This window comes from Euwallacea similis, chromosome 2 (assembly GCF_039881205.1).
Source record: "Euwallacea similis isolate ESF13 chromosome 2, ESF131.1, whole genome shotgun sequence".
Lineage (NCBI taxonomy): Eukaryota > Metazoa > Arthropoda > Insecta > Coleoptera > Curculionidae > Euwallacea > Euwallacea similis.
In genome coordinates, this window is record NC_089610.1 from 7,558,681 (window position 1) to 7,585,464 (window position 26,784).

The 26,784-nt window shown below is 37.0% G+C and overlaps 5 protein-coding genes across 10 annotated transcripts; 2 read left to right on the forward strand and 3 right to left on the reverse strand.

The window, feature by feature from the left end:
- Positions 1-720: 720 nt before the first annotated feature.
- plx (PTB_TBC1D1_like and TBC domain-containing protein plx) lies at positions 721-8,360 on the reverse strand. Of its 3 annotated transcripts, XM_066405980.1 has the most exons (20): positions 8,083-8,360; positions 7,909-8,032; positions 6,191-6,310; positions 5,953-6,123; positions 5,586-5,900; positions 5,326-5,446; positions 5,124-5,271; positions 4,904-5,065; positions 4,682-4,847; positions 4,433-4,620; positions 4,156-4,385; positions 3,950-4,105; positions 3,579-3,895; positions 2,201-2,453; positions 1,980-2,149; positions 1,613-1,924; positions 1,379-1,556; positions 1,144-1,324; positions 998-1,089; positions 721-947 (listed from the first exon to the last, which is right to left on the reverse strand). In XM_066405980.1, exons 2-20 carry the CDS (start codon positions 7,993-7,995, stop codon positions 790-792), a joined length of 3,525 nt encoding a protein of 1,174 aa, XP_066262077.1. In that variant the 5' UTR covers positions 7,996-8,032; positions 8,083-8,360; the 3' UTR covers positions 721-789. The 3 variants fall into 3 exon arrangements, with proteins under 3 accessions (XP_066262077.1, XP_066262078.1, XP_066262079.1); XM_066405981.1 differs by having other exon boundaries at positions 721-938; positions 7,909-8,360; XM_066405982.1 differs by having other exon boundaries at positions 6,191-6,303; positions 7,909-8,359.
- Positions 8,361-8,958: 598 nt separating this feature from the next.
- Positions 8,959-13,423, reverse strand: MFS16 (major facilitator superfamily transporter 16). Its single transcript, XM_066406001.1, has 11 exons — positions 13,223-13,423; positions 12,978-13,133; positions 12,730-12,893; positions 12,456-12,676; positions 12,151-12,283; positions 11,938-12,098; positions 11,772-11,879; positions 11,328-11,526; positions 11,122-11,270; positions 10,512-10,713; positions 8,959-10,458 (listed from the first exon to the last, which is right to left on the reverse strand). Exons 2-11 carry the CDS (start codon positions 13,127-13,129, stop codon positions 10,286-10,288), a joined length of 1,662 nt encoding a protein of 553 aa, XP_066262098.1. The 5' UTR covers positions 13,130-13,133; positions 13,223-13,423; the 3' UTR covers positions 8,959-10,285.
- A 486-nt stretch (positions 13,424-13,909) lies between these two features.
- Nmt (N-myristoyl transferase) lies at positions 13,910-16,281 on the forward strand. Its single transcript, XM_066406006.1, has 8 exons — positions 13,910-14,065; positions 14,326-14,573; positions 14,625-14,856; positions 14,908-15,024; positions 15,072-15,282; positions 15,333-15,473; positions 15,592-15,774; positions 15,828-16,281. Exons 1-8 carry the CDS (start codon positions 13,977-13,979, stop codon positions 16,065-16,067), a joined length of 1,461 nt encoding a protein of 486 aa, XP_066262103.1. The 5' UTR covers positions 13,910-13,976; the 3' UTR covers positions 16,068-16,281.
- Positions 16,186-17,379, reverse strand: LOC136419571 (chromobox protein homolog 1-like). Its single transcript, XM_066406029.1, has 3 exons — positions 17,027-17,379; positions 16,771-16,977; positions 16,186-16,718 (listed from the first exon to the last, which is right to left on the reverse strand). The coding sequence occupies exons 1-3, from the start codon at positions 17,181-17,183 to the stop codon at positions 16,561-16,563; spliced, it is 522 nt and encodes a 173-aa protein (XP_066262126.1). The 5' UTR covers positions 17,184-17,379; the 3' UTR covers positions 16,186-16,560.
- A 352-nt stretch (positions 17,380-17,731) lies between these two features.
- LOC136419553 (myotubularin-related protein 4) lies at positions 17,732-26,338 on the forward strand. 4 transcript variants are annotated; one of them, XM_066405992.1, is made up of 17 exons: positions 17,732-17,914; positions 21,171-21,462; positions 21,522-21,720; positions 21,780-21,955; positions 22,009-22,249; positions 22,304-22,491; positions 22,541-22,744; positions 22,941-23,049; positions 23,105-23,350; positions 23,398-23,624; positions 23,676-24,239; positions 24,295-24,417; positions 24,527-24,698; positions 24,756-24,863; positions 24,942-25,025; positions 25,169-25,374; positions 25,430-26,338. In XM_066405992.1, the coding sequence occupies exons 2-17, from the start codon at positions 21,176-21,178 to the stop codon at positions 25,665-25,667; spliced, it is 3,372 nt and encodes a 1,123-aa protein (XP_066262089.1). In that variant the 5' UTR covers positions 17,732-17,914; positions 21,171-21,175; the 3' UTR covers positions 25,668-26,338. The 4 variants fall into 4 exon arrangements, 3 of the variants coding, with proteins under 3 accessions (XP_066262089.1, XP_066262088.1, XP_066262090.1); XM_066405991.1 differs by lacking the exon at positions 17,732-17,914 and adding an exon at positions 17,974-18,001; XR_010753122.1 differs by lacking the exons at positions 17,732-17,914; positions 25,430-26,338 and adding an exon at positions 17,974-18,001 and having other exon boundaries at positions 24,947-25,025; positions 25,169-25,232.
- Positions 26,339-26,784: the final 446 nt, after the last annotated feature.

The window sequence follows — 26,784 nt, forward strand, 5'->3', positions numbered from 1 at the left end:
AGTTAGTTCTGCGAACATCATGCGGATTTTGTATTGACCAAACATGAGCATTTCGAAAATTGTTAACACCGTTTCTTGTAAAGGTTGCTTCATCGATAACCAAAACATGTCTTGTAAAATGCTTATCATGTTGATGTTGTAAAAGCTATAAACAAAATTGTACTCACTGGGGATGAATACAGTGCATTAAGGCTCTTAAACACGTTAGACGTGATAAGGATACAGTTGCCCTTGTCGTAGCGTACGCCAAACTTTCATTTGCCTAACACCGACCCGGCTTGCAATTTTTCGCGTACTAGTTGAGGGATCGTCGTCAATCAAATTAATAATTTTCTCTCCAACTTCAAGCATTCGAGGTGGTCCACCTCTACCAGCATGTCTACACCGATTTTCTCTTAATTCTCCGGTATCCCGAGTTCTTTAAATTAGACGTACAAATGCGGCTGGTCTGGGGTGAACAGGTAATGGAAAATGTTCGGAATAAACATGCGAAGCTGCAGCAGCATCATGGTGGCATTCCTTGTAAATTAATATCATGTCCACCAACTTAATGTTTTCGTACACATGTACAATTACAAAAAAAACACAAATTGAACCAATCACAAAAGGAAAACTGACATTTGCACCACTATGCTGTGGGTCATACATATTTATTTTTTGGACTAGTTACACCTGTATATGCATCCTGTCCTATTCAGGTAAATATCATTTCAATCAAGCAATTTAAAATTCATTTATTAAACAGTTAAAATACCTAAAACATTGATATTTCTTAAGCCTAAGGCAATACTATTTATTCTTCAATACATCGGGACTAGAATTTCGTTGTTGAAGTTTGGAAGTCCTCAGTTGTTTCAACTCTTTGGTTCCACTGTAGGTAAAGTGCACGTCGCAATTACTCAAAGGATGGTTATCTGATTCACTCGGAATGGAAGAACCTGTGCCTTCTTATGATCACGTTACCATAAAAACATAGTAGTTATTTTTTAGAACTAACCTAAAACCCCTTCTTTGGCACCTTCTGATGTTCTTTTGCTCTCGTCGTAGTTTTGGACTTCGATGTTTACCAAGCTGTTGCTGCCATGGAGTCTAGAAGATATGGAAGTAAATACACTGCAGCAAGTATCTTATAACTAATTGAACCTTCGTTGCTCTAAAATGTTGTTGTGAGAGGAGGAAAAAAACTGAGACTTTTTTTCAGTGGAACCTGTAGGTGTTTTGACTGCTTGGTTCTTTAAAGATGAAGTGAGGATATTGTCAACCTTAGTGTTTAAGCTGTTGGTTCTGGCCATTGCTTCTAAACTTGGAGGTACAGAAATTCGTCCTAAGATTAGATAAATTACCTTAACGTTTAGATAATTGGGAGAAATATCCATACCAGTGCTCAAAGACTTCGTCATGGACCTCTCCTCAGGAGGCTTCATAAGATTATTCTCCTTCTCTTGCAGCATTCTCAGTAGGTTATTCTGCCCTTTCCCTTCTAAGCTCTCGTTGTGCTCAGAAAAGGAGATTTGGGAGACAATTCTCCTAACTTCTCCAGGGATTTCGACATCCACCTGCTCAGCAAACTAACTCAATGAAACTTTTTTAAGTCAAAATATTCAAAACAAACCTTCTCTTCTATCAATTTATTAATAAAATTCCCTAAAGTAGCAACTGTGACATCCAAACCACGGCTCTGCATCTCCACTTTATTGAGCCTCGCTTGCTGTAGCACTCTCGTTTTCTCCAGTCTCTGCACATTAGCAATGGACAGCTCTAACTGCCTCATTAAAGCTACATTTTGCTCTTTTAGCACTTTATTTTCGGCCTCCAATTTGCGCAAGCTTTCCACTTGAGGCTTTACTGACGCTATTTCTTCTTGCAGCACCTGATACTCCACTTTGTATTCTTCGAGTTGTTTGGTAATGTCCGTGGTGTAGATCTGCATAGAAAAATAATAAAGATTTGGATGTTTAATATTGTAACGAGGTTTTAACCATCTTCATAAGTTTATCCAAAGTAGGTTTGTCAACATTGGCAATTTCATCCTTGAAATACGTCATTATTTCCTCGAAATTCTCGCATTTTAATATACCGTCCCTATGATAGGTTAGAAGTGAAAGTGCCACTCTGAATATCACATCTGCACCTTCCAGGAAAACTAGATCTGGAAGATGATTAAATTAGGAATGTCTCCCGGAATAAGTGAGTTCAATACCGAATACTCGAGCTACAAATCCTAAAGGAAACTGAGATGCAAACAAAGTCAGAATCCACGGGGCTGCGTATAGTGTGGGGGATACTTCGCAAGTCTCCAGATGTTTGTAAAGCTCTGGCAACTGGTCGTGCAGCAGCCTGGAGAGTTGGTACAGTTTCACTTGTAAACCCACCATGTCGGGGAGGTATTGCGATCGCATTCCCCTTCGGAACATCAGGTGCCGTAGTAGGATGAAGGCATTCGGTTCTTCCATCTGAGCAAGAAGAAATTTGCCTAAAAATACATTTGTATGACTCCAGAAGAGTTATCCAGGGTCAATGATGATCCGAATCGGTTGATTAAGCTAAACTGTCACACCTTAAAAATTTCGAAAGTTTTCACTAGCCTTACGTATAGCAGAAACGTATACAGCACCATTTTGGTTTAGTTAACAAAACATACATATGTCTGTTGGTACCATCCATGAAGGGTAATTCATATAGGGATTGCAATTATTAATTGAAGCATTTTGTCTTATTTGGTTTTTAAAATTGTTAATTTAAGTATACAGAATACAGGAGTGGAGCAAGTGTGTTCTAATGGAAAGGTACAGAAATTTGAAATCAACTTAAGAAATTTCGGAAGATCGAAATTATGTTAATTAAAGTGATTGCTAGTAGGCCATTTTTTCTTAGAGCGGAATATCAAAATTTCCCTGTTTGATCCCTAAAAATCTATACTTAACTATTTAACAAAAAGGTGTAGAGCAGGTGCAGTTTCCTAAAGATAACAAATTTGATATTAGAAACAAAAACAGGAGATTTTTTGGACTACCCTTCATATAGATGGGATATAGGTAAAGTGCAATTTATGAAAATCCATAATGTTGACAAAAATCTCTTCAAAATCCTCTCATAAGAGTTCGAAAAATGTCTCTAGAATTTACAAATATCTGAAAAAAGGCTCGAAAGATGGCAGCATCACATCATTCTTTTATTCTAAAGAACTCGTGGCGCTAGATGGCGTGACCTTGGCTCTCAAACGTTCCTCTATCAGCACACTGATACATTCTATGTCATTTTTAAAAATTTTTTATTAAAACGTTTACTTTCGCTTGTAATGTTTGTAAATAAAGACCTTTAAAAATACTGTCACTTTCAGCCTATTTAGATAAAACACCATGAAATTAAATCGAAAGTTATCAACGGTTTAAAAAAACTTTAGACTCGCTCTACATTAATAACCTTCGCCAAACCGTCAATGAAAAACTACAACGAACACCAATTTCCTTCCAAAAACAGAAGATTTAAATACTGAAATATTCTTCAATATTTCGGACCATATTATAACACTTATTAAGTCGTTCCAATATCTTACAAGGAGCACAAGCTTGGCTTACATGGAGTAACAAGATTCCCGCTACAAAACTCAGTCCTTGGCAATAACCAACTTCAGGGTCAAGCAAAGAATAAGCCTTCAATAGGTTGAAAAGACCCAGTTGTCCTGGGCCCATAGGGCTACTGAAGTAGGAGTGATTGGGGAACGTTCGCCCCAAATCTATGAGGATTGCGTGTTGATGAGAAGTCAGCTGTCGCAATAGCTGATCGTAGGGGGTGTTATAATTAGGGTACTTAGCGGGGTCCGGAGGGGCTGATTTGGTACAATGCTGTTCTGCGAGGAATTTCCAGACGTCACCTCGTTTTCCCCTGGGCACGCCTATGGAAAATATCATAATTAGTTAAAAGAGTGCTGACATGGGTTAGTATTAACCTTGTCTGATGGCTTGCAACAGCATGGGTTTGTCGCATTTTATATGTGAATCCTTGTTGGTTAGCATTTCCCACACCTCCATTACCTCCCTTTGGTTGGGCTTCATTTCGTCGTATTCCAACTTCACTCTCTTTACTGCAGATTCCACTTGTTGAGCTGTAACTTGAAAAATTAATAATGTTACTGAATTTTCAATACTAAAGTACCCTTCAGTCTCTCATTTTGCTTCTCCATCCGAACTAGCAAAATCGTCTGCTTAATTGCACTCTTCCATAAGATCCTCATCTCCTCTTTACTCTTCTTCTTCTTAACCTCCTCCATTTTCTCCTCATTTGGGTGTGTAATGATCCGTTTGAAAATGGCTTGTCTCCACGAGCCCGAATCTAGTTTGTCTGGATCGGAAGTGGTCTTAGAGTTGTGGCCGACTTTCAGGAAACTTTTCAAAACTGATAAATCTCGCAAAAAATGACCCATTCTGCTTACATGTCCATCATCAATCCCTTATCAGGAGATACTGAATGGTGTTTATGTTCGTCTAGAACCGACAACTTTTCTGTGCCTTCAGATTGATGAGAATCGATAGTGGAAGACCTGGATCTGAATCCCTCTGAATCTTTATCTGAGTTAGTTTCACTTATTACGCCTGGAATGGAGGGAGATGGAGAATGCTCCTGCAGGATTTTTTAGTTAATTTATATATCTAGAAAAGTAGTTCTGTAGGTAAGTACCTACTTTATTTTGAGGTATGCTGATTTGCCTGCTGGAAGATGCTAGTAAATTGTTGTTAGAGCCAGTGCGTCTCTTCAAAAACTGATCAAAAGAGTTGGAAAGGGATTTCTTGGCTTTGCTAAATACGTTGGCACCTCCCACTCCCAAGTATTGGTTCAAAAATTCAGACCTAAATAATTATTAAAGTTTCAAGTCAATGCTATCAAAAATAAAGCAAAATGCTACCTATTCTCTGCAGTATCGTGCATGTGCCTGCCCTGTTTGCTTTCGCAATGGGCCCTTAGAAGAGTCAGAAGAAACTCGTTCTGCTCTCTGAGACAATCTGTATCAGCGTTTTTGAATTTGCTCAGAATAATCATCTGTTCATCCGGATCCAGTTGCTCCAGCCTAAAATAATTTTAATTTAGTTTAGTAACTAACCTTACAACAAACTTATGTTAACTACCTGCGCAGAATAATCGATTGAGCTCTCCTATCAGAGGCACGTTCCACTTCATTACTGAGTCTATGAAACCACACCATAGGGCAGTGTTCGCAGGAGGTAGTGAGGGCTGCGGTGCAGGTGGATGAGTGTATAAAAGCCTGAGTGATGGCTTTAAAAGAATTACAACGAAACTGAAGTTTCCTGAAATGTGTAAAAATATTACCAGCAACTGCATCAACCACTATAGAGGGGGATTCGCACTTGAAGATATACCCCATGGAAGTTTCTAAACCATTTGCCGTTTCCTTGCAAATAAATCCGAAGTTTTCCGGTTTCTTTACACCCTAGAAATACAAGACTTTCGCACGTGTTCGGTACAATAAATTTCCTACGGGTGTTTAGTTAAATTCTATTTTCAGCTCGAAAATACTTGCAATAAACCCATTTTACCGCATGTTCGTAGGAAAATAAAATATAACCTACTTGCATGCAACTAATGATATCCCTGCTGTGCTTGTGTAAGAGAATGACTTTCCTGTCGGGACTTATCAGTCTTAAGTCAGTTCTGTCTACTTGCAGCACCATCGTCCTGTTATGATCATCCATGTTGGCATTAGGAGACGTCTTCATCTCTCTGAGCTGAGAAGAAACCTCCTTTTGCACAGAGAGAGCATCACTAGGCGTTGTTACTTCATATTCTTTTGGAGTACCTTCGCGTTGAAGAACATTAGAATGATAGGAAACCGATCTTTGAAGCACCGGCGCCGAACTCTCAGAACCGCTGCTGCTCTTTGAGTCCTGTGAGGGCCGAACTTGGAATTTTAAAATTGGTAATGTATTTGAATCATACTGTGGAACCGCGTCTAACGATGCTGTCTGCACTCTGCAATCTTCCGATTCCCTCAAGTTGCTTTAGCCTACGCTTCTCCAACTCGTGTAAGCGAAATTTCTCCAATGCTTCATCTATGAAGGCAGCGCTCACGTTGTTTTGCCACACTTTTATTTTTCCCACATACAAGACCTGAAATGTTGTAATATTATAGGACATGTATAGGGTGTTATGATTGAGTTGTGATATCAAAATTCACCTCAAAGAAGTTGCTAGAGCTGGGTGATATGTTCACGCATAGTGAGGTAAGGTGCGAGGCACTGCTCAGCGACCTCGCAGGTACTTCAGTGTCTTTCATTTGCTTGTAAAGGTCTGTTACCTGAAAAAGTTCATATCATTTTTGATATTTTTTCGATGAAGTGTGATGGCACTTAATTTTTTTGACGCACTTGCGGTGGTTTAAACGGAAAACTGAACTGAACTGACGTGTAAATCATGGCAAGGAGCAACAAAAACCGACGCAAACAAAAATAAACTTATCGACGACAATAACGACGTTCCTATACGACTCCGGGTAGTCTGGCCGTGTCTGCTAATTATTTGCTAACATTTTCGAACAAGGTACAAAAATAATTATTATTGGAAAAGCACACAAGCGGAGCAGTTTTTCGATAATACCTAGATATGTGAGCGAACAAAATTATGTAGTCAAAGACTACGTGGTCTCGTAGACCGCTTTAAGAATTTCGTAATATATAACTCTTTTAAAGGAGCAATTTAAGTAATTTATTGAACCTTTTACAGTTCTGTGTCGGTATTATTCCTTGAATTCATCAATATTATGCTAATATTGGTTATATTCAAGAATAGGTTTTATTGCTGATATAAAACAGTTTGGAATTTTTGCGAATTATGTAGTAAAGCATTAACTTTCCTGTTTTCCCTTTGTGTTGCGTTAATAAAAGATAGGCACTATGATGTTTCTATATAAACAGCATTTATAATTGCATAAATATGGCACAGTAAAACTCGACAATAACGTTCATCATATTGCAAATTATACCTTCACCTCTTGTTCAGAAAACTATGAATTAACACTTAAAAATATTTGCCTAAAAACGTTAAATAGGATTTCATTTTTTGCCAGATTATAAAGAAAACTACACTAAAATCTTTAGCAATGAAGTTAAGATTTTCAAGAAAAAAACTACAAAAAGAAAAACCACCATATTGTAAAAATTAGGTATATCTAGCAAAAACAACCACGTAAATCAGGGCTGTACTCAAGGAAACAAATTACTCCTAAAACCAGATATTAATTACTTTCTGAAATATATCCCTTTTAGTATTTGTAAAACTGATCTATGATGAAGACACCTTAAACTGCTTTTCCGAGTCTCTAAACCCTCAATTGAAACATCATTCCAGGTTAGATAACATATTCACATTTCAATTATTATATTCTTATGAATTGTTGCATTATTAAATAGGTACATTTCATTGCTTCTCGGAAATTTGACTGATAAATATGCTTTCGCCATATTGTGAAGAAAATTGAAATATTACCCGATTAAAATGATTCCTTCACCATCCTGTCTACAAACTAAGAATAATTTAAATGGCCAAGTATTTGTGACCTCAATTAAAATGTTTCGTAAGTGTGTTGTAGATTATTTTGGATTTGTAACGGGGATCATAAAAAAAATCGCAAAAAGCGGTGAACCGCAAACGTAGAGTGTTGATTAAGCCAGTTACTGTTACTATAAAACTTCTAACATTTGCAAAAGATAAAAAAATTTATTTAAGACATGCATCTGATATTCCGTCGCCTACCGGAGGTTTTTTACTATCACCCTTTATATAAAACTAAAATAAATTAGCAATTGCTCCACTATATGTGAATCTGGAAGATTCAAAAGCCTTTTTTCTGAACAACAGCAAGAAAATAACCCAAACAAAAAAAACCTTGAAACTCACGGTTTTTTTCTCAATATAAGAGGCATCGCTCTTACTATGAGGCCCCGCGGTATAGGGGCTGTACAGATCTACGGGCACAGACATCATTTTCACCAAAAGTTTTGCTTCAATCCGCACTTTAATCCTCAAAAAAAACAACGTGTTTCTCCTCACAGAAACAGTCTTTCCACGCACGCATTTGTTAATAAATCTAGGAGTTTAATTTTAGACCCGATTCACTGATCACAAATTTCATCTGGGAATCGAAACAGCATCGGGGTGTTAGAGACGTCTTGGAGGTGTAAATGTATATTTCTAATGGAAACCATAACTGAGAAAAGTGCATGCAAAGATTTTCGGTGTGACGACCAGGTGTTATTTTCGGGAATCACTCAGTCACCTAATGGTCTGCGGTGGCTGAATAGTCCGGGAAGACGCGCTTTTTGCCACTGACCGATGAAAAATTGCGTTCTGGGAATAAAATTGTAGTAATTGGTTAAAATGGTGGGAACGAGGGGCAGGCCATATGGAATAATTAACTGTTTGTTTGGTTTCGGTGACGCAAATTATACAAGTTGGAATAAAATACACATGGGTGATTTATGGCGTTTTGTTAATGGTTTCTAATAGGATAAAGGCAATGTCGTCTAATAAAATGAACTTTAAGCTTGCATGTAAAATTTCATAAATTGGGAACTGACTGGCTCAGTCTAAACAAGAGATATAATTAGAGCATAACACAAAGGTGGTTGCTCACACACGGCAACAGGAACTTTGTCCTTAGGTCCCGAATTAAACGGATTGATTCCTGCACGAAAATTGCTCACAATTCAAGTCTTTGGGAAAATAAGCTGGCTGCAATCCAAAAATGTTGTTATTGTACGGAAGGAGCAGTGTTATAATGAATGACACTGAGGACCTTGAACGAACACAAGGGAAATTTCCACAGGGAATTTCCAACAAAACAATATAATAACGTGGGGGACATTTTCTTGAAAAACTTCATAAAATACTCTGATACAAGGGTGCGGGAAATCGTTTGTTTAGGAAAAATATTGAAACGCTTACAATTAAAATAGACGTTTATTCTACTATCTATGATACAAAGACTTGTACACTTCATAAAATAAATAACTTTGGGAATATATTTCCCTGATACATTGAATGGCGTATGCTGCATTCAATTAGCATTGATTTGTACAGAAAAATATTCTGGCGTACTTTTTATTATAATCAGGTATATAACAATCGTAAATCATCTTTTAAAATTAATTTAAATCTTAAAAATTCAAGCTGCACCTTTAGTACGTACTTTAAATGCTTGAGCTCGCGAGTCTTTATAAGGATACAAGAGAGCGTTTGAAATGTATATGTAATAAAAGTGAACATGCAGTTATCTATGGATAAAGAGAATTTTCTATGCATTAGATGACAAGAAAACAGTTCCTTATAAAGTTTAAAAACTCTTAGAACGCTTTATAATTGACCTTCAATAATCTGGATAAATTAATGATATTTTATTGATGGTACTAAACAAACAACCAAATAGAGCAAAATGTATTCATTCTATATACAGGGTTAGTTAACAATTTTAGGTCAATATTTTAAAAAATATGTACTAAATGAAATTTTATATTTTATGAGATCTAATAATTGGGACACTCACATTATTTTGCTCAGAAAAGTCTATACAATAACATCGCGATTTAAATTTTGTAAAATTAAAAATCTGTAGATGCTATGATCTCAATAACTTTCAGTTATTGTTGCCTGTTGCCATTTTTAAAGCGAGTTGAAATTTGTATTTTATTGCAAAGGTGTATCTTAAGCCAATTGGGAAATTTTATTGACTTACCTTCATTACATTTATTATATTTATCTAAAATAAGAGAAATCGATATTAAAAGGTTTACTAGGTTGCAAGGAAAACCTAGAAATTTCAGTCAATAAATTATATTCACCAGAATGTCAAAAAAATGACCACGATAATCTTAATTTCATAGCGTGGAGTGAATTAATTTTCCAAGATTTGGAATAGTAAATAATAAAAGTGAAAAAAATCATTTTACCCGTTGACAGAACATGAAACTGTTAAACATGTAAATTTTTGGATGTCATTGCCTTAAAAACTATCGACGAAAACATAGTTATTCTTTAAAGGAAATATTTGGAATTGCTCGTGAAGGTAAAAATCATTTAATTTAGCATAATTAAATTCTATTATAGACAAAATAGCAAGAATCTTTGATTATTTTTTGAAATTGCTAAGCTTTTTATTATCTCCCTATACCATGATAAATCGAAATTAATAAGAACAAAATGACTGTTTTTGTATAGCATAAAAACTTAATTTTGGGCAGATATGTGCGTTTTTTTTTTACCTTAAGAATTATTAAAATCACTCTGTTCTTCGCAATCCGTGTCTATGTGTCCTAAACCTCCAAATCTCATTTTTGGCTAAACGTAACAGTATTAAAAAGGCGAGAATATCAGAGACAATTAGCATATAAAATACGTTGTGCCAACCGTAACTGGACACGAATCCTGCCAGAAGAGGACCCACAGCTGCCCCTGAAATGTATCTCTTTGTATTTGAGAGTTTTTGACTAATTTATACTAATTACCAATCGATCCAGTTCCATCGATTATGGCCGTAACGGTCGCCAAAGCTTTGGAGTTTCCCTCCAAACACGTGTGGGTGCCTAGTTCTGCAGACACGGCGGTAGTTATGAGGGCGTAGGGCCCGTTTACCAACAATCCGACAATTATTAATAGCACCATGTTCAGGCCTATCCCGAGGACACTTAATTTTTGATAAATGAACATCTGGAAGAAGATTTTTACTTTAATATGTTCCAAATTGAAAAAAAAACTATTTAAACGTTGTATTAGCAGCACAACTTCTAAGATTGGTTAACTAAGAGGGTTTAGTATGTAATATAAATGTAAACAAACTCCGTAACATTAAAACTCCTTATATAAAACAGAATATTATTTTGCAGTGCTGCGGGAGAAACTCTATGAACTAAAACAATAATTTCAATCATTTGGATATCACCATTGTTTTCAACTTGTTCTATGTTTTGTCTATCTTCCAAATTAAAATTAAAAATTATAATGGGCGGCTCTTCCCCAGAATCTTAGCAATTTATATGTAATAAAATATAACACAATAAAAGTTTGTAGACTTCATAAACTGCATTAACATTGAACTTAAGTCAATGTATGACTGACCATTGGGGCAGAGAGGAGCAGCATGCTGACACAAGTGGTGGCTGGCATCTCAGATTTGTCGCTGACTATACCGGCCACTATTGCGCCTACTATACCGCCTACATCGAACAATGTAGACAAATCCGCGCTCAGTGTAGCTCCCATTGTAGCTGAAAAAAACCCTCAGTTAAATCCACTGCTTGAAGTAAAATTTCTACGTTACTCACTTGACTTGTTAACATACAAAGGTAGCCAGTAGAGGAATGTGTAACTAACCAGTTTGGCGAAAAACAAAGCCAGAGAGAATTCAATAACTCCAGGGATTTTTAGGGCACCTATGAAGCCGATTGGTTGGTAGCTGGAACTGCTACCTGAAGATTCGCCAATGAGTCTGGTGCGTTCAGTAGCGCCTCTATGGAGCACCTCCTGTAGATTTAAATCAGTAATATAGCTGTTAAACTCAACTTTATTCTTAAAATTATACAATATAAAGCAACAGAATATATCAAATAGGGTTAGTTCCAAGTTTAAGTACCTTAAAAATCCTGCAAACACAAACTTAAACTTACATCCCTTCTTGTTGTGTTTATCAATCTTTCCTATAAAATGAATTACCCAAACAATAAGAAAACCTTAACACAACCATAAGAATAAAGAAATATTTTTCTCACTTGCTCCCCAATAATGATTTCTGAATCATCCACCTCTGAGCTGGACCTGCGTGAATCGGTTATCAATCCTCTATTGGCCACTTGATTTCCTAAAGGCTTATACACTCTCTAAAATTATTAATACAAAATTACATTACTTATGAAAGTTCATTCAAAACATCATTACCCCTTCTTCCACTCGATTCTCTAAAATTGTAAACCCAACATCACTAGGACTGACAACTAAAAAGAGAAACAGTACAAAACCCACAAGTCCAATTATCAGCCCTGGAACTATAAATGATAAGGCCCAATCTGTCTCAACATATTCAGCTGCAATTAATGAACCTATGGGAAGAATTTAGCTGTAAAAGGGTTTTTTTGCTGTGTTGGTGCATACCTAGTATATTGCCAATGCTAGTATGAGAGTTCCATAAACCAAAAATCAGCCCCCTTTTGGTTTTTCCAAACCAATTGCTCATTACAGTGACGACCCCTGGCCAGCCTGTAGTTTGGGTAATACCAGCAAGTGCCTAAAAATTACATTGGTATTTTTGTATTTGTAAACCAACCTTGCTAATAGAAAATCTATTTATAACTCTAAATTATGCAAAAGAGTTCAAATGTATGCTTCAATATCAGTAAAGCGCAAGCTTCCTTATCAGTAAAATATCCACTTTCAAGTTTTTAAAGTGGTAAACATACCTGTACACTAATATAATACCACAAATTATGGATATCATATGTTTTGCCTATGCCAAACAAATAACTGAAAACCCCAGAGAACAACATTCCTAATGCTAGAAAGTATCTAAGATTAACTCTCTCTGCTATAAATCCTGAGAAAAACATTGCAGCAGCATAGCAGAAAAGAAATGCTGAGTCTAGTTCCCCTAGTAACTGGGAGGCACTAGAATCACTTCCATCTAAAAAATAATTGAAATTTTATATTGTCTTTATGCAGCATAATAGATTTTACCAAAAGGCTTCCAGTCACACCAAGTAGGGGAATCATTTGGAAGTGGTGTCCTTAAAGTACTACAATTTCTATGCAATACTGCTTTCACTACTGAAATAGGTTTTCTTGACAAATGATAGGACATATAGGCAATGTAAGTCAGAAATACAACACTTGTTCGGTAGCTGCAAAAAGAAATTCTAAAGTCTATCACCTATTGAATGAAATTAGGAACCTGCTACTAGAAACAATTTTTATTCATTTCTCACCAAAATTCTCTATTGAAGTGCAATCTATGTGGAAAACATCTATCAGAAAGTTTCCTTAGAAATTGGATACCCCAGGGCAGGTCGCTCGACATAAGGCTCATCTTAACCCGCCTCCTTCGAAACCGTAATTTGGAAAATGGGAAAACCACCATAAAACTACAAATTTAATAACCACAAAGGGGATTACTCAGATTATTTTGAGGAGCCAAAAGGCAAGGTAAAAGCCAGAATTGTAGTTAACTTACGTGGTATATGAGCCGGGAATGTGTCAAATCGGAACAGACGTTTCCTGGGGTGAATAGTTAATTCATATTAATGAGTTGTTAATTCTTTGTTTGCTTACAATTTAATGATAACTTTGAAAATTCTTTGTAAGTAAATTAGAAGAGCCAACCAACATCCACAAACCTACCCCCACCTCGTGGCAAGGAAAATGTCACTGTCAATAACAAGGAGGATATAAACGGGTTTTCACAGTAATAACTCTGTTGCGGACAATAACGTTCTGGTTCTAAAACGTGAATAATATCCTTAAGGCATGTGGAGGATAACTTAAATTCAATGCATTTGCGAAGTGACTCATTTATTATTTAAGTTGGAGACACGATACTCGCAATCCTGTCCTCGATTTTCCTGCATCGAAAATTAACGGTGGCGCACAAACAGTGACTTTAACATAAACCGAGGCAGCCTTATAGAGCTATAATGCCTAATTATTTCTTGAGATTCCTTCTGAAAATCCGAAATAGCAAAAAGGCCTTAAGAATTCATTATCGATACAGTTGTTTTATAAATGGTGGCTCATAAAATGCATCAAGAATGTTAACTAAACTAATATTTACGTAATCTACATCGACTTGGGACATAAAGAGTGCAAAAATTCGTGTTGACAAATTTGGCAGAAGTCAGCTGTTAATTTATTTACTTTGTCAGTTTTGTTTGGCTTTTGCATTTCGCTTGTCATCCTAGAGAGGATAGCAGCATTTTTATATTATCAAAATGTCTGAAAATCCCAATGAAAATTTAAGAGAAAACCCTGAAACCGTGTCTAAAATACACGGAAATACTGTGGAAGATGGCAATAAAGGGTAAGTAAACTATAGGGTTCAATACAAAGTTTATTATGGAAAAAATTATGATAAATAACCTTGCTTTCTGTGGTTATTCACCAATAATATCTTCCCAAATCGATATTTTTCCCTTTACGTTGCCGGTATTTTCTTCATACATTACATTATTACATTACATCCCCCTACACTTGTTATTTTGCAATAAACAATTTTCTCCCTTAGCTGAACAAAAACAAACCAGCATGCAATTGTTATATCTAGTTAATTTTGAATCTTAGCTCTAAAAAACGCAATAAGTCCAAAAAAGGCAAACATGAAAAGGAAGCAGAAGCACTAGAAGCTGCTGCCAATATATCCAACAATGTGGCAGTTTCATCCCTCTCAAATTCCATCAATACCATTTCAATTAATGAACTTAAGGCTGCTATGGAATTTTATACATTATCTCAAAGACCAGCAAAAACCCCTGAAGAGGCCCTAAAGAAATCTTATCAGTTCTGGAATACACAGCCAGTTCCCAAAATGGGTATTATTGTGCTTTTTCTTAATATAAAGCATATTAACATTGTAATTATAGATGAAAAAATCACTGATCAATCAACATTCATCAATGAGGCTATAGAATCTGATAAGGATGTAAGTGAAATTCGGGCTGAGCCTTATTCACTACCTGATGGATTCAAGTGGGACACTTTGCATTTAGATGATCCTTTAGTTTTGACTGAGTTGTACACTCTTTTGAATGAGAATTATGTGGAAGATGATGATTCAATGTTTCGCTTTGATTACCAACCAGAGTTTTTGAAATGGTTCGTTGTTCTTTGTTTTTTTATTTGTAAATAATCAAAGAGTATGTATAGGGCCTTGCAGCCACCAGGATGGAAAGAGGAATGGCATTGTGGGGTCCGTGTGGAGAAGAGTGGAAGACTGGTTGGGTTTATTTCTGCCATTCCTGCTACATTACATGTATACAAAAAGTGAGTCTTTAGTTGTTCTCGATTTTTGGATAAATGAGTGGTTTCAGGAAACAAAAAATGGTGGAAATAAATTTCCTGTGTGTTCACAAAAAGTTGCGTTCTAAAAGAATGGCACCAGTTTTGATTCGGGAGATTACCCGCCGTGTTAATTTAACTGGGATCTTTCAGGCCGTTTATACTGCAGGCATTGTGTTACCAAAGCCTGTATCTACTTGCACCTATTGGCACAGATCACTGAATCCCAAGAAATTAATAGAGGTTGTATCAAACTTTTTGGCATAGTGGGAAGTAAGAGGGTGTTTGTTTAGGTTAAATTTTCACACCTTTCTCGTAAGATGACCATGCAGAGGACTTTGAAATTGTACAAGTTGCCAGACCAGCCTAGGACGCCTGGTTTTAGAAAAATGAACAAAGAGGATGTTGATCAAACACATGTGTTGTTAAATAAGGTAATTCAGCTGGTGATAGATTTAATAAGCAAAAGTTTAGTTTCAGTTTTGAGACTACCCTGAATGATTGAAGTTTTATAGTGATTTTCTGTCTTTGACAATAGTTTAAATTTTACAGTATTTAAGTCTGTATGACTTAGCCCCACATTTTACCAAAGAAGAATTTTTGCACTGGTTTTTGCCGCAACCCAACATAATCGACAGTTTTGTGGTTGAAACTAAGGGTAAAATTACCGACTTTGTTAGCTATTACACTTTGCCCAGTAGTGTAATGCACCACCCAGTTCATAAGACTCTTAAGGTACCTTTATATAGTAAAACTATATTAACATTATATTTTAATTTCTTTTCTAGGCAGCTTATAGTTTCTACAATGTAAGTTCGCAGACTCCTTGGATTCCTCTAATGCAGGACGCTTTAATTTCGGCACGACAACTCAATTTTGACGTTTTCAACGCCTTGGATCTAATGGAGAACAGTAAGTTTCTCGAAGAGCTGAAGTTCGGGATCGGGGATGGAAAGCTGCAATATTATTTGTACAATTGGAAGTGTCCTTCGATGGGGCCTAGTCATGTCGGGCTGGTCTTGCAATAAGACTATATTGCGCCTTGACTTGCGGTTTAGTAAATTATGGAAAATGTGATGAGTTGCCCACTGGAGGCATAATGTATTTAATCCTGGAGGGGCTGCCCATAATTTAGTAACCAGTGAGTGGTAGATTTTAAGATTCCTTTTATTAAATGTTGAAGTAAGTGAAACAGTCGAATTATATTAGTCTACTTTGTATTATAATATTAGTTTCCTTGGAGTCTTGTATCGTTTCTGAACATTAGTATAACTTCTGTTATGGTAAGTTGCTTCAGTAAAAGCCACAGCTGCCCAGACTTAACCTAATTGAATTGCAACCCTTAAAGCCAGTTTCATACTAGGGGTCAAGCAACGCTCATGCTCAAGCATAGCGCTGATTAGAATGCATATCAGCTTGGTGCTCACTTTATTGTGTTCATGGTGAATTTGTATAACAGTACTAATTCATCTGAACCCCTAAAATGGAATTGGCTGCATAACAAATAATAAATTATTCAGTCTATTCTTTCACTTCACTCTCAGCATTAGAAGAAGTCCATGACAATCTTTCTTCATAGAATTTTATCACAATTTGAGGACACTTAACATTGGCCTGTTTGGCAGGGACTAAGTCAGCTTCATCAGTGCCCACCCATTTCATTAAAAACATCAAAGGACCTAAATAAAAACATAGATACTCTCGTATTTTTTTATCAAATATAAACCTTACCTGAGCTATTTGTTGCCCCAATAATCTTCTCAGGCTGTAAACCTCTATCAAAACCGTGCAATTTTTTATCATCTCCTTTTCCTTTTTTAACAACTTTCAGGTCTGTGGTAGGAGTGCCTGTGGCCTTTCGTTTCTTGTTTCTCTCTGCCTCCTTAGCAGCTCTATCAGCCTCGAAAGCCTTGATTAGACTGGGGCAGTCTAGATTGCCTGCAAAGAGATGTTATTTGGGATAAATAATAAAGTGATAATCATTTACTCTCCGGTTCCCAAGTATTGTCCTTATCATCATAACCAATCCATTTGAGTAAGTACTCTTTTACCCCGTTCCTGATCCTGCTGTCTATGATCTTTTCAACAACGTATTCTTCGGGAGCTTCGTCAAGTTCTGGACTTGAGGGCTTCTTTGCGCTCATGGTAAAGAGTTTCGACTTGATTCTTTAGTGTTCTGCTTGCCAAATATTGATAATTAAGAGGTTAGAATAAAAGTAGATTTGGGAATTCTAGGGCTGGAATTTTACAAAGAGTCTCATTAAATGAAAATTAATTCTAGAAGCTATTTATTTCAATTAAAGCAGGAACATTTAGAAACTGGACACTGTTTATCCGAAAAATAAGTATGAAAATTAGCGCCAAAAAGCTAATCCAGCGAAAGTAAAGAAAAATAACGAATCTTATATGGAACGAGTTTCCTTGTCTGTGGTATACATTTATAACGGCCAAAAGAGAGAGACGCAAAACTCGTACAGTAGAGGACTCTTAAATTGCGGCTTTCTCTATTGGCATTGTTATAAAACGTAAAATCAATACCGGTCTTATCATCCATTGAACAAAATCTTTAAAAATCAAAATATTTAAAATCGTTTAACGGTTATTTCATATATAGTAGACGTTTTCTACATCAGCAAAATGTTTGGTAATGTATTTCGGCACTGTCTTATTTATTTGATTTGACTTTGACAAGCGACAGCAATTTTAACGAGTCACTCCGACATCTTGTTTTGTGATTTATGGACGTTGTTTTATTTTTGTAAAAAGTACTTGATAATTTTCAAATTTTACCTAATTGCCGCGAGTTTTATGCAGATATGACTTTCCACAGGCGATAGGTACATTCCGGAGACCCCCAGAAACCTAAGAAAACCGTGTAAGTTGCCTAACAAACGGCCCCACTTTCACCCCACACATTGACATTTGTCTGGGATCCTTTTGAACAAAAATATGCCTCCGTCTGGTAAACATTTTTATCTTTTCCAATTTTTGTATAGAGATAATGTTGATAACCTGCTGCTATGTTGATATTTGATGCAGGCCTTCATCACCTGATAAAGGTTTACCTCAAAGCTATGTCCTTGTCCTAGAATCTCCTTTCAAACCTATTCCAAACAGTACTACCACTAATCATCCTTGTACCAATTTTGCAATTGGAACCCGCAATTAAAACCATTTACTGTTAAAAAAAGGTGTTATAAAGGTCTGGAAGTACTACTTCAGTTTTGCTAGCTTGACCTACATTAGGTATATTTTTAAAAAGGGGGCTTTGGTAGCTGTGCAGTAAAGGAGACAAAGGCAAAATATGTATTGGCACTAATACTTTTGATTTGGTGCCAAAATCAAATAATACAATGACATGCAATATCCCAGAATTTTAATTAAATTTCTTGCATATTTCATTTACATTATTTGCCAATTTTTTGTCATTTTATCATGCAGGGAGTGACAGCATTAAGGGTGATCTAAAATCTAATATTTTTAGATTATTACAGATTACTAATCAAGAGAACTTTTAAATTTATGGTGGACTTTAACCCATGTCATTGACCATTAATATCTCTTTGTAATTTAATATTTCAGGTTTAGATTGTGGTAAATAAACATCTCTCTGATACAGCCTTATTAAGCTTTACTTAATGCTTTGCCCAAAATAACCAACAGCAGTGATTTAGAGGTCAGACAATAGTCCCAGTTTAGGCCGTTTATCCAGATAAAGGGGAGGACTTTGTAGAAGGGAGATTAAGGCAAAACTTCTAACACTTGCAATATACACTGCATCTGAGATAAGGAGAGCAATTATGGGGACATTGGAAATGGTAAGAGATACAGATTTGGTTGAATGTGATAAAAGTTACATAATTAAAGGCCTAAGAAATCCTCAAAACAGTTTTTGGTTTTTGAGATATTTTGAAAAAACTGAATTTTTTGATTTTACAAATAATTTTTGTCTTGTGTTAATATTGGATCTGGACCAAAACTAATGGCACTTCTCCACAGCAACTTTTAATGCTATTAAATATCAGTTTTTTCATCCAACATTTCATTTTTGCAGAATTATCACCAACTTAGTTTTTTTAAATACAGTCCAGATGTTCTAATATTAGATTCTGGAAGCCCTTTTTATTCTGTATTCAGTGATTTATAACATTTTATAGTTTAATTGTGTTTTAGGTTTTTTTTGGCCTTAATTAAGAAAATTTCTATTACGGACCTGTAAATAATTTTTTAATTGGAAAGAATATACAATTAGTAATGTTAGTTAACAGTTTATATTATTTAGGTGTTTAATAATCATCTCATGGCTGAAGTAATGCATGAATCTAATAGAATAAACAAAGAACAAATAAAATTAAATTAACAAAAGACCTAGAAATAAAAAAATCAACAACAAACGAGTACGAATAAAACAACAAAATTTAGAGCATGTGTTCGAAAAAATTTACATTATTTTCCAAGCATAAATAGCACCTTTGAACTGTCGATTCTAACGCCCTAGTTAACATTTGTAGAGTAATACTGGCGAATCCTTCCAAAGCTAACCGCCTCAGTTCTTGTCTTGCAGCAAAATTTTGCTGATAAACATGATTTTTAATGAACCCCCATACGAAGAAATCAAGTGGGGTTATATTGGGTGAACGAGCTGGCTAGGGTGTTCCGGAATGCTTGCTAATCGCCTTCTCTGGAAATCTCATTAAAAGATATTCCCGAGCGGCTCTGGAATTATGTGCAGGTGCACCATCCTGCTGTATACAATAGTTGCGAATTCTCGCCAGAGGCATGTTATCGAGAGCATCCTCTAAATCGTTGTGCCGAAAATACCAGCCCACACATTAAAACCAAAACAGCGTTGATGCCTCGTTATTTTGTTTAAATGTGGATTGGTTTCAGACCAATAATGAACATTTCGTCGATTGAAAATATTATTATTGTGATCATGCTTGCATCAGACCATATTATTTGATATGGAAAATTCATATTCTCCCAGCGTTTTGTTGTGTACCATTCACAAAATAAGTGGCATCGTTCTAAATCACTTGGCCTAAGTCCTTGACAAATTCTGTACTCGTATGGGTGCAAATGTTTTCTTAATTTTTAGGTCTTCTGTTGATTTAATTTAATTTGGTCTTTGTTTATTCTATTTAATTAGCGCATCAATTAATCCATTAGACTATTATTATTCACCTAAATAAACTGTTAATTGATAAAGCTAAATGTTTGTTCTTAAAATTAAAAAAATTACGTACAGGTCCGTAACAAGGGTTTTCTTGATTAAAGCCGAAAAAAGACTAAAACGCAATTGAACCATGAAGTGTTATACATTGTTGAAATGAAAAAAATCTAATATCAGAACATCCGGACCATATTTAAAAAAATTAAGTTGATGATGGTTCCGCAAAAACGAAACGTCAGATTAAAAAACTGACAGTACCACGTTAAAGAGCGTTAAAAGTTGCTGTGAAAACTTGCCGTTGGTTTTAGTCTAGGTCTAATACTAATGCTAGAAAAAAATAATACACAAAATCGAAAAATTCAATTTTTTCAAAATATCTCAAGAACCAAAAAACGTTTTGGGGATTTCTAAACGCCATTTTCTTAGGCCTTTGATTACGCAGTTTTTCTCCCATTTAACAAAATCTGTATCTCTTTTTTTTTTGTTTCCAAGACCTCCATAGTAGCCCTTCTTGTTTCCAACATAATCTACAGCTATATCGGCAATATAAGCTAAGATGTAAAATATCTTGACGAAGTCACTTTCTCAAATTTCGCTGCCACGGATTAGTCTCATTTCATTTCCTTGTCAAGTTCATGCCTGTGTTGTGGTTTTTATGGTTATTTTTCGGAGGCCAAGAAAATCGCAATGATTCAGGTTGAAATGTTTATTGCAAAAATGTTTCTATTAAGTAAAATTGTTTATTTAGATCAAATGCTCATACTACTGAAAAATGCAACAGATAGTATCTTGTTCATAATGCAGCAGACCTTACTACTACAATACGTACACCTCCAATCTATCAATGAAGTGCCTGAAACGTCTAGGAGCATCCATTGAATGCCTATCTAATGCCATTATAAAGTCTAGAAGCAAAATCTAATTTTTTTAATTTCCTTTACAAAACCATTATTTTCAGGCAAAATGGATAGCGTTGATCAGCCCAACTCCATATGTCACATTCAGTCTATACACATGTACGCCTTGCAACCCTCCGACCCCCAGAAGTCGCCGCCCTTTGCTCTTTTGGTGGGCGAAACCGTTCAGCATTTAGGCAGCTCTGTTGGTGGCCTTGTTTGCGTCACCAATTACCGCCTATATATACAAAATGGAGAGAACCAGTACCACATCCCTTTAGGAGTTGTTGAGTTTGTTGAAATTAGGGAACTTTTTTACTTGCAACTGTTTTGTAAAGACGCCAGAACCTATAGGTAAGCTTCCAGGAAATTTTGTGGAAAACTACTAATAGCTGATATTCTGTGGTATATAGGTGTACATTTGAGAACAATGAGAGTGCTTTGGATTGGTATGATAAAGTCTCTAAAGCAGTGGAGCCTCCTCAGCAAATAGACCAGTTGTTTGCGTTTTATCATTGCATTTGGGCAAAGGAAAAGGGAGGAGAAGAGGCGGCTATTAAGATTGCAAGACAAAGGAGTTACACATTTGGCAGAGACATGTTTGAGAATGAGGTTTGGACTTTTATCAAGCTTTATCGGCTTTAATTGTGTGAATTCTGATGCATCTACAGATGATTAGAATGCAGTTCCAAGGGGATTCCTGGCGGATCACAAAGGCGAACGAAAACTACAAAATCTGTCCCACTTATCCACCATATTTGCTAGTTCCCTCGTGTATTGACGACGATATGCTCGAGAGTGTGGCCAAATTTAGGAGCTCCCGACGAATTCCAGTTGCAGTTTGGAGGTGAGATTACAATATCACTGAAAGATATTCTATATAGCAAATAACGTTAATAGGCATATGAAAAATGGAGCTGTGATAGCGCGCTGCAGCCAGCCTGAAGTAGGCTGGTTTGGCTGGCGTTCTAGTTCAGATGAAGACTTGCTGAAGGCCATTTCTGAGGCCTGCAATTTTGACCGGAACTTGCGCGCAAACAGTAACAGCGATAAAGACTCTGTGTTGTCTCATTCGCCTGGTTCACTACACTCCGAGGAATCGTTACAGATCACTGGAGACGTGTTGCAACAAGAGAAGAAGGTTTGAAGATGGGTATTAAGATTGATGTCTCAAGTCAAACGGTTGGAATTGCAGCTTTTGATTATGGATGCCAGGTCTTATACTACAGCAGTAGCAAACCGAGCCAGGGGTGGTGGCTGTGAATACATAGAGTATTATCCAAACTGCGAGATTCAGTTTATGAATTTGGCGAATATTCATTCCATCCGCAAGAGTTTTCATGCTCTCAGGCAATTATGCATGACATCAGCTGATCAGCCCAAGTAAATTATATGTTGGAATAATGGGAGAATTTTACACGTTCTTTTGCAGTTGGTTTAGTCTTTTGGAGGGAACTCGCTGGCTTTTGAACATGTCAGGATTGTTGAAAGCAGCAGTGACATTAGCAAATGCAGTGGAAAGAGATGCCAGACCTGCGTTGGTGCATTGCTCGGATGGGTGGGATCGGACGCCTCAGATTGTGGCTTTGGCAGAGTTGCTGTTAGATCCTTATTATCGGACTATAGACGGTTTTAGGTAAGTTTTTGTAAATATTAAGGTTTTTTTTTTTAAATAAAAAGGCGAAATGAACAAGTCAATTTTTCTCTATCTATTCGAGAAATGGAGTTTCTCTGTCAAAACAGTCCAAACCTTTAAAACGGGTTAATTAAAGCCAGGGATGTGACTAATCTAAAGTCTCAGAAAGAGGAGTTATTTAACGGTATTTTTATAGGGTGTTAATCGAACGAGAATGGCTGGCCTTCGGCCATAAATTTGCCGACCGATGCGGTCACTCAGGCGGTAGCGAAGATTTAAACGAACGCTGTCCAGTATTCCTACAGGTTTGCCATTTTCATTAGAACATTTGCATCGATTTAATCATAAATTAAATTGCAGTGGCTTGACTGCGTGCATCAACTCATGTCACAATTTCCCGTCTCATTTGAATTCTCTCCGGGTTACTTGATCAAGCTCGTCCAACACACCTATTCCAACTTGTATGGCACTTTCTTGTGCAACACGCAGAAACAGCGGTCTAAAATCGTCCATGGAAAAACCTTTTCTGTGTGGGAGTTCCTGAACGCAGGCACGTTTAAGAACCACCTTTACGCCTCAGTTCAAAGCAACAGCTCTGCAAGCAGGGTGCGTTAAGTTTAAGTGAGATTTCATTTTTTGAAGGGTCGATTTAGGTGCTCTGGCCCAAAACTAACGTCAGGGATTTGAGGCTCTGGTCCGAAGTGTATCTTGATTCTGTAGAAGTCAATTTCAACCCCGAGGAAGCTTGTCCGGGGCCTCCTTCCTTTAACGGTCACCTCAATATGTCTAAAACGCGCTCCTATGGAGATTTGATTAATGCGGATGTTTGTCATTCATTGTATGGGAGGAGAAACAGCGATCCGAGTATGAACAGAGAATTGTAAGTGTTTATAATTTTCTCTATGATAAAATTTTCAGTGATTGTTTGCAGAAAATTGGTACCTCATGAAGATTCAGACACTACAGTAGTGGTCAATGGAGGATCTAATATGGACTCAGTTTCTGACTTTCAGCCCAGCGATATGGAGGACAATGTAGAGTGTACGCAAGACTGTATCTATAACTCACACTCAAATCCGACGGCAAACCTCACTGATGACCAAATAGATGGTTTAGGTTTTGATGAGGATCATTTGCATTTGAATGGAGTTGCGTATACTAACGGAAACTCTAAAAATGAAGTTGAAGAGGCTCAGAAGCCTTTTTTAGCAGAAAATTGGAGTAGGATTAATTTGGGTTCAACAGGGAACACTGAGGAGAGCCAAGCTGAGGGAATTAAGGCTGAAACTGTGGACGATTTACTAGTAAATAATAACAATTCGTCGTTTAGTCGAAGGAATCTTGTTGATACCAGTGATAGTAATAATAGTAGTGATACGCGGGACGTTGAGAGTGTCTTGTGCAAGGCGGGAGAACAAGTGGGGAAGATCTTGGACTTAGAGAGGTCGGTGGAGACGAGCACAGAGACGCTGGTGTCTGATCATCACATTCCTGGGTAAGTTGGGATGTTGTGTTGCCACTACAGCTGCGCAGGAATTATTACTTTGTAGTTCCTCACCCAAAGAGTACAACGGTTTCGAAAAAATTCGAAACCCGATAGATACGATAGATGCGCCGGACAACTGCACTGTATGCGGACAAACCGAGAAGTTGTTCAATGGAAGAGACTGTAGGTAAGCTTTATTCTCGTTTGTATACCCGCATTAAATTTGGGTCAGCTGGCATAGAACTTAAAGCTTGAAATAGCTCACCCTATATCGACCGTTTTTCATTATTCCATAGGTACCTGTCAAATGCTCCAAACCACTCCAGCGAATGGCAAGGAGCGTACATGCACAACCACAATCGCAACCATCCAAATCGCCTTATTAACTGTCAGTTGGGCGAAGACGGTTTGGTAAACGTCAGATCACCGATTCACGAACGGTTAGATCAAATCACTGAAGAATTCAAAGTGAGTCAAACTCCACCCCCGATTGCCGCTTTGGTAAAGGTTTCTGGATTGTTTCAGAGGAGGTTAGAGCTTTTGGAGCGAGAGCTGCATGCCTCCAGACAAATTTTAATCAAACAGGCGTGCCACCGGTGTCTGAACGGGGACAGCGAGAGACCCGACGATAGTGTAAGTATTTTGTGCCCCGACGCAAATTTACTCGTAGTAAGCCGAAGTGGAATACACTACATACGTTTTTTTGTTTAGTGTAGTACTTCTAATAGTACCTCGTCAAGCAGAAGCTCCTGTCGTTTAATTGTAACGCGACACTCAGAGAGTTCAGACAATCCCGTAAGGCCCCACGTTTTTGTGTGCCATTGTTGCTACTAACTCGCGTCTGTATTTTACTTGCGGAATTAAAAATATTTATTTATCTCTGCTTGCTGCGTGTCAGATTGCTTTAGAGGGTACAAGTCTGTCTTTGATCTTTACAGAGCTCAGTGGTTGAGTCCGTAAACAGTGCTGGGGAAGACCACGCATCTGCCGGTGAATCTCTTCGTTCCGACAAGTCATGGGTAAACGTTGAAGAGGGCGTAGTTGCCGAGTGTCAAGGTACCTTGTGGGTGCCCGATCATGCGGCCAGCAATTGTACCAATTGTGGCATCGAATTTTGGTTGGGCAGGAGGCGGCATCATTGCAGGTATTTATTATTCTCAAAAAAAGTGTTCATAAATTGCCAATATCGCGTACATTAGGAAATGTGGGCGAGTATTTTGCGCCGATTGTTCAGAGCACGCCACTCCCGTGCCATCCGAACAACTTTATAATCCGGTCCGCGTCTGTTCCACGTGCTATTGTGAGCTAAAACAAGACGACCAATCTACATCCACGGTGGAACTTACAGATTCCCTAAGCAGCCGATGTAGGAGGCCATCGTCCGGTCCGCAGGACTGTTCGCGCATCCACCATCCAATCGCTGCCTCCAGCAACTGAGCTCGTACCCTTCAGTACGTTGGACGAGCACTTGTGATTTTGTTATTTTTTAAATAGTGTTTATAACGAACGTATATTAGTTGGAGAATGTCTGAAAAGCAGGGGTTTACTGTTAAGGTCAGCGTGCACAGCAATTTTATAATAGTCCCAAATTTTAGGGTATTTGAGGCCTTAACCGGCAGCCCCTTATCGGGTGGATCATTTTTATACCGTTTTTCCACGTTCTTAAACTCACTAAACGGCATTGAATGGGTCCTTATATTAAGAAATGATTCACCCTACATGTATCGTACTATTTGTAATATTAAAATATTGATTGCAGTAAAATTTAAAAAATATATATTTAGAAAGAAACGTTTACTTTTGTCGTTATTTTAAGTAAACTTTCGTAGACACGTTAAAAATGCGTTTCAATGTTTATGCGCTCTAAAACGACATTTTAAGTATCACTTTTTAGTAGGGACTGTTTTGTATGGCTTATTTCCACCCCAACAATCACATACTGCTATATTTTACTCAGTGTATGGAAATTGCAGTTTGGCGTCTGCTTTACGTGCAAGAACTTGTAATTGACGTATAATTTTGATTTATAAAACAACGCAAAACTACACTTTTATTGCAGTGTGTAAAAAAATATATTAAATGAAGTAAATAAAAAGTAAAACAGTTAATGGAGTTTTTCATTTCCGCACTGTTTCATCCCAGGAGCTTCTACAAAGACGGTTCCTTCTAGAAATTCTGTTAAATCAACAAATGTCGAATTTTTTACGTACAGTTTACTATAATTTTGATGTTCCCAAAACAATAAAATAACTTCGAATTACCAGAATCCAAAAATACCTCCTTGCATTTCTACACTACTGATAGGAAAGGTTAAATTTCCAGTAAAATGTTGCGCGTGTGGTATATGCACGATGATCCAAAAAGTATTAGGAGCTAAATATACCTCCTAGCATTTCTGCTTTCCTAATACAAAACATGATTTTGATTAAAATGCTGTCATAGGTGTATATGTACGATATTGGTTTCTCGAAGGCTAAATTCAAGAACTATCAGGAGCTCAATATATCTCCTCGCATTTCTGTGTTTCTACTACGAAACGTCGAATTTCAGTAAA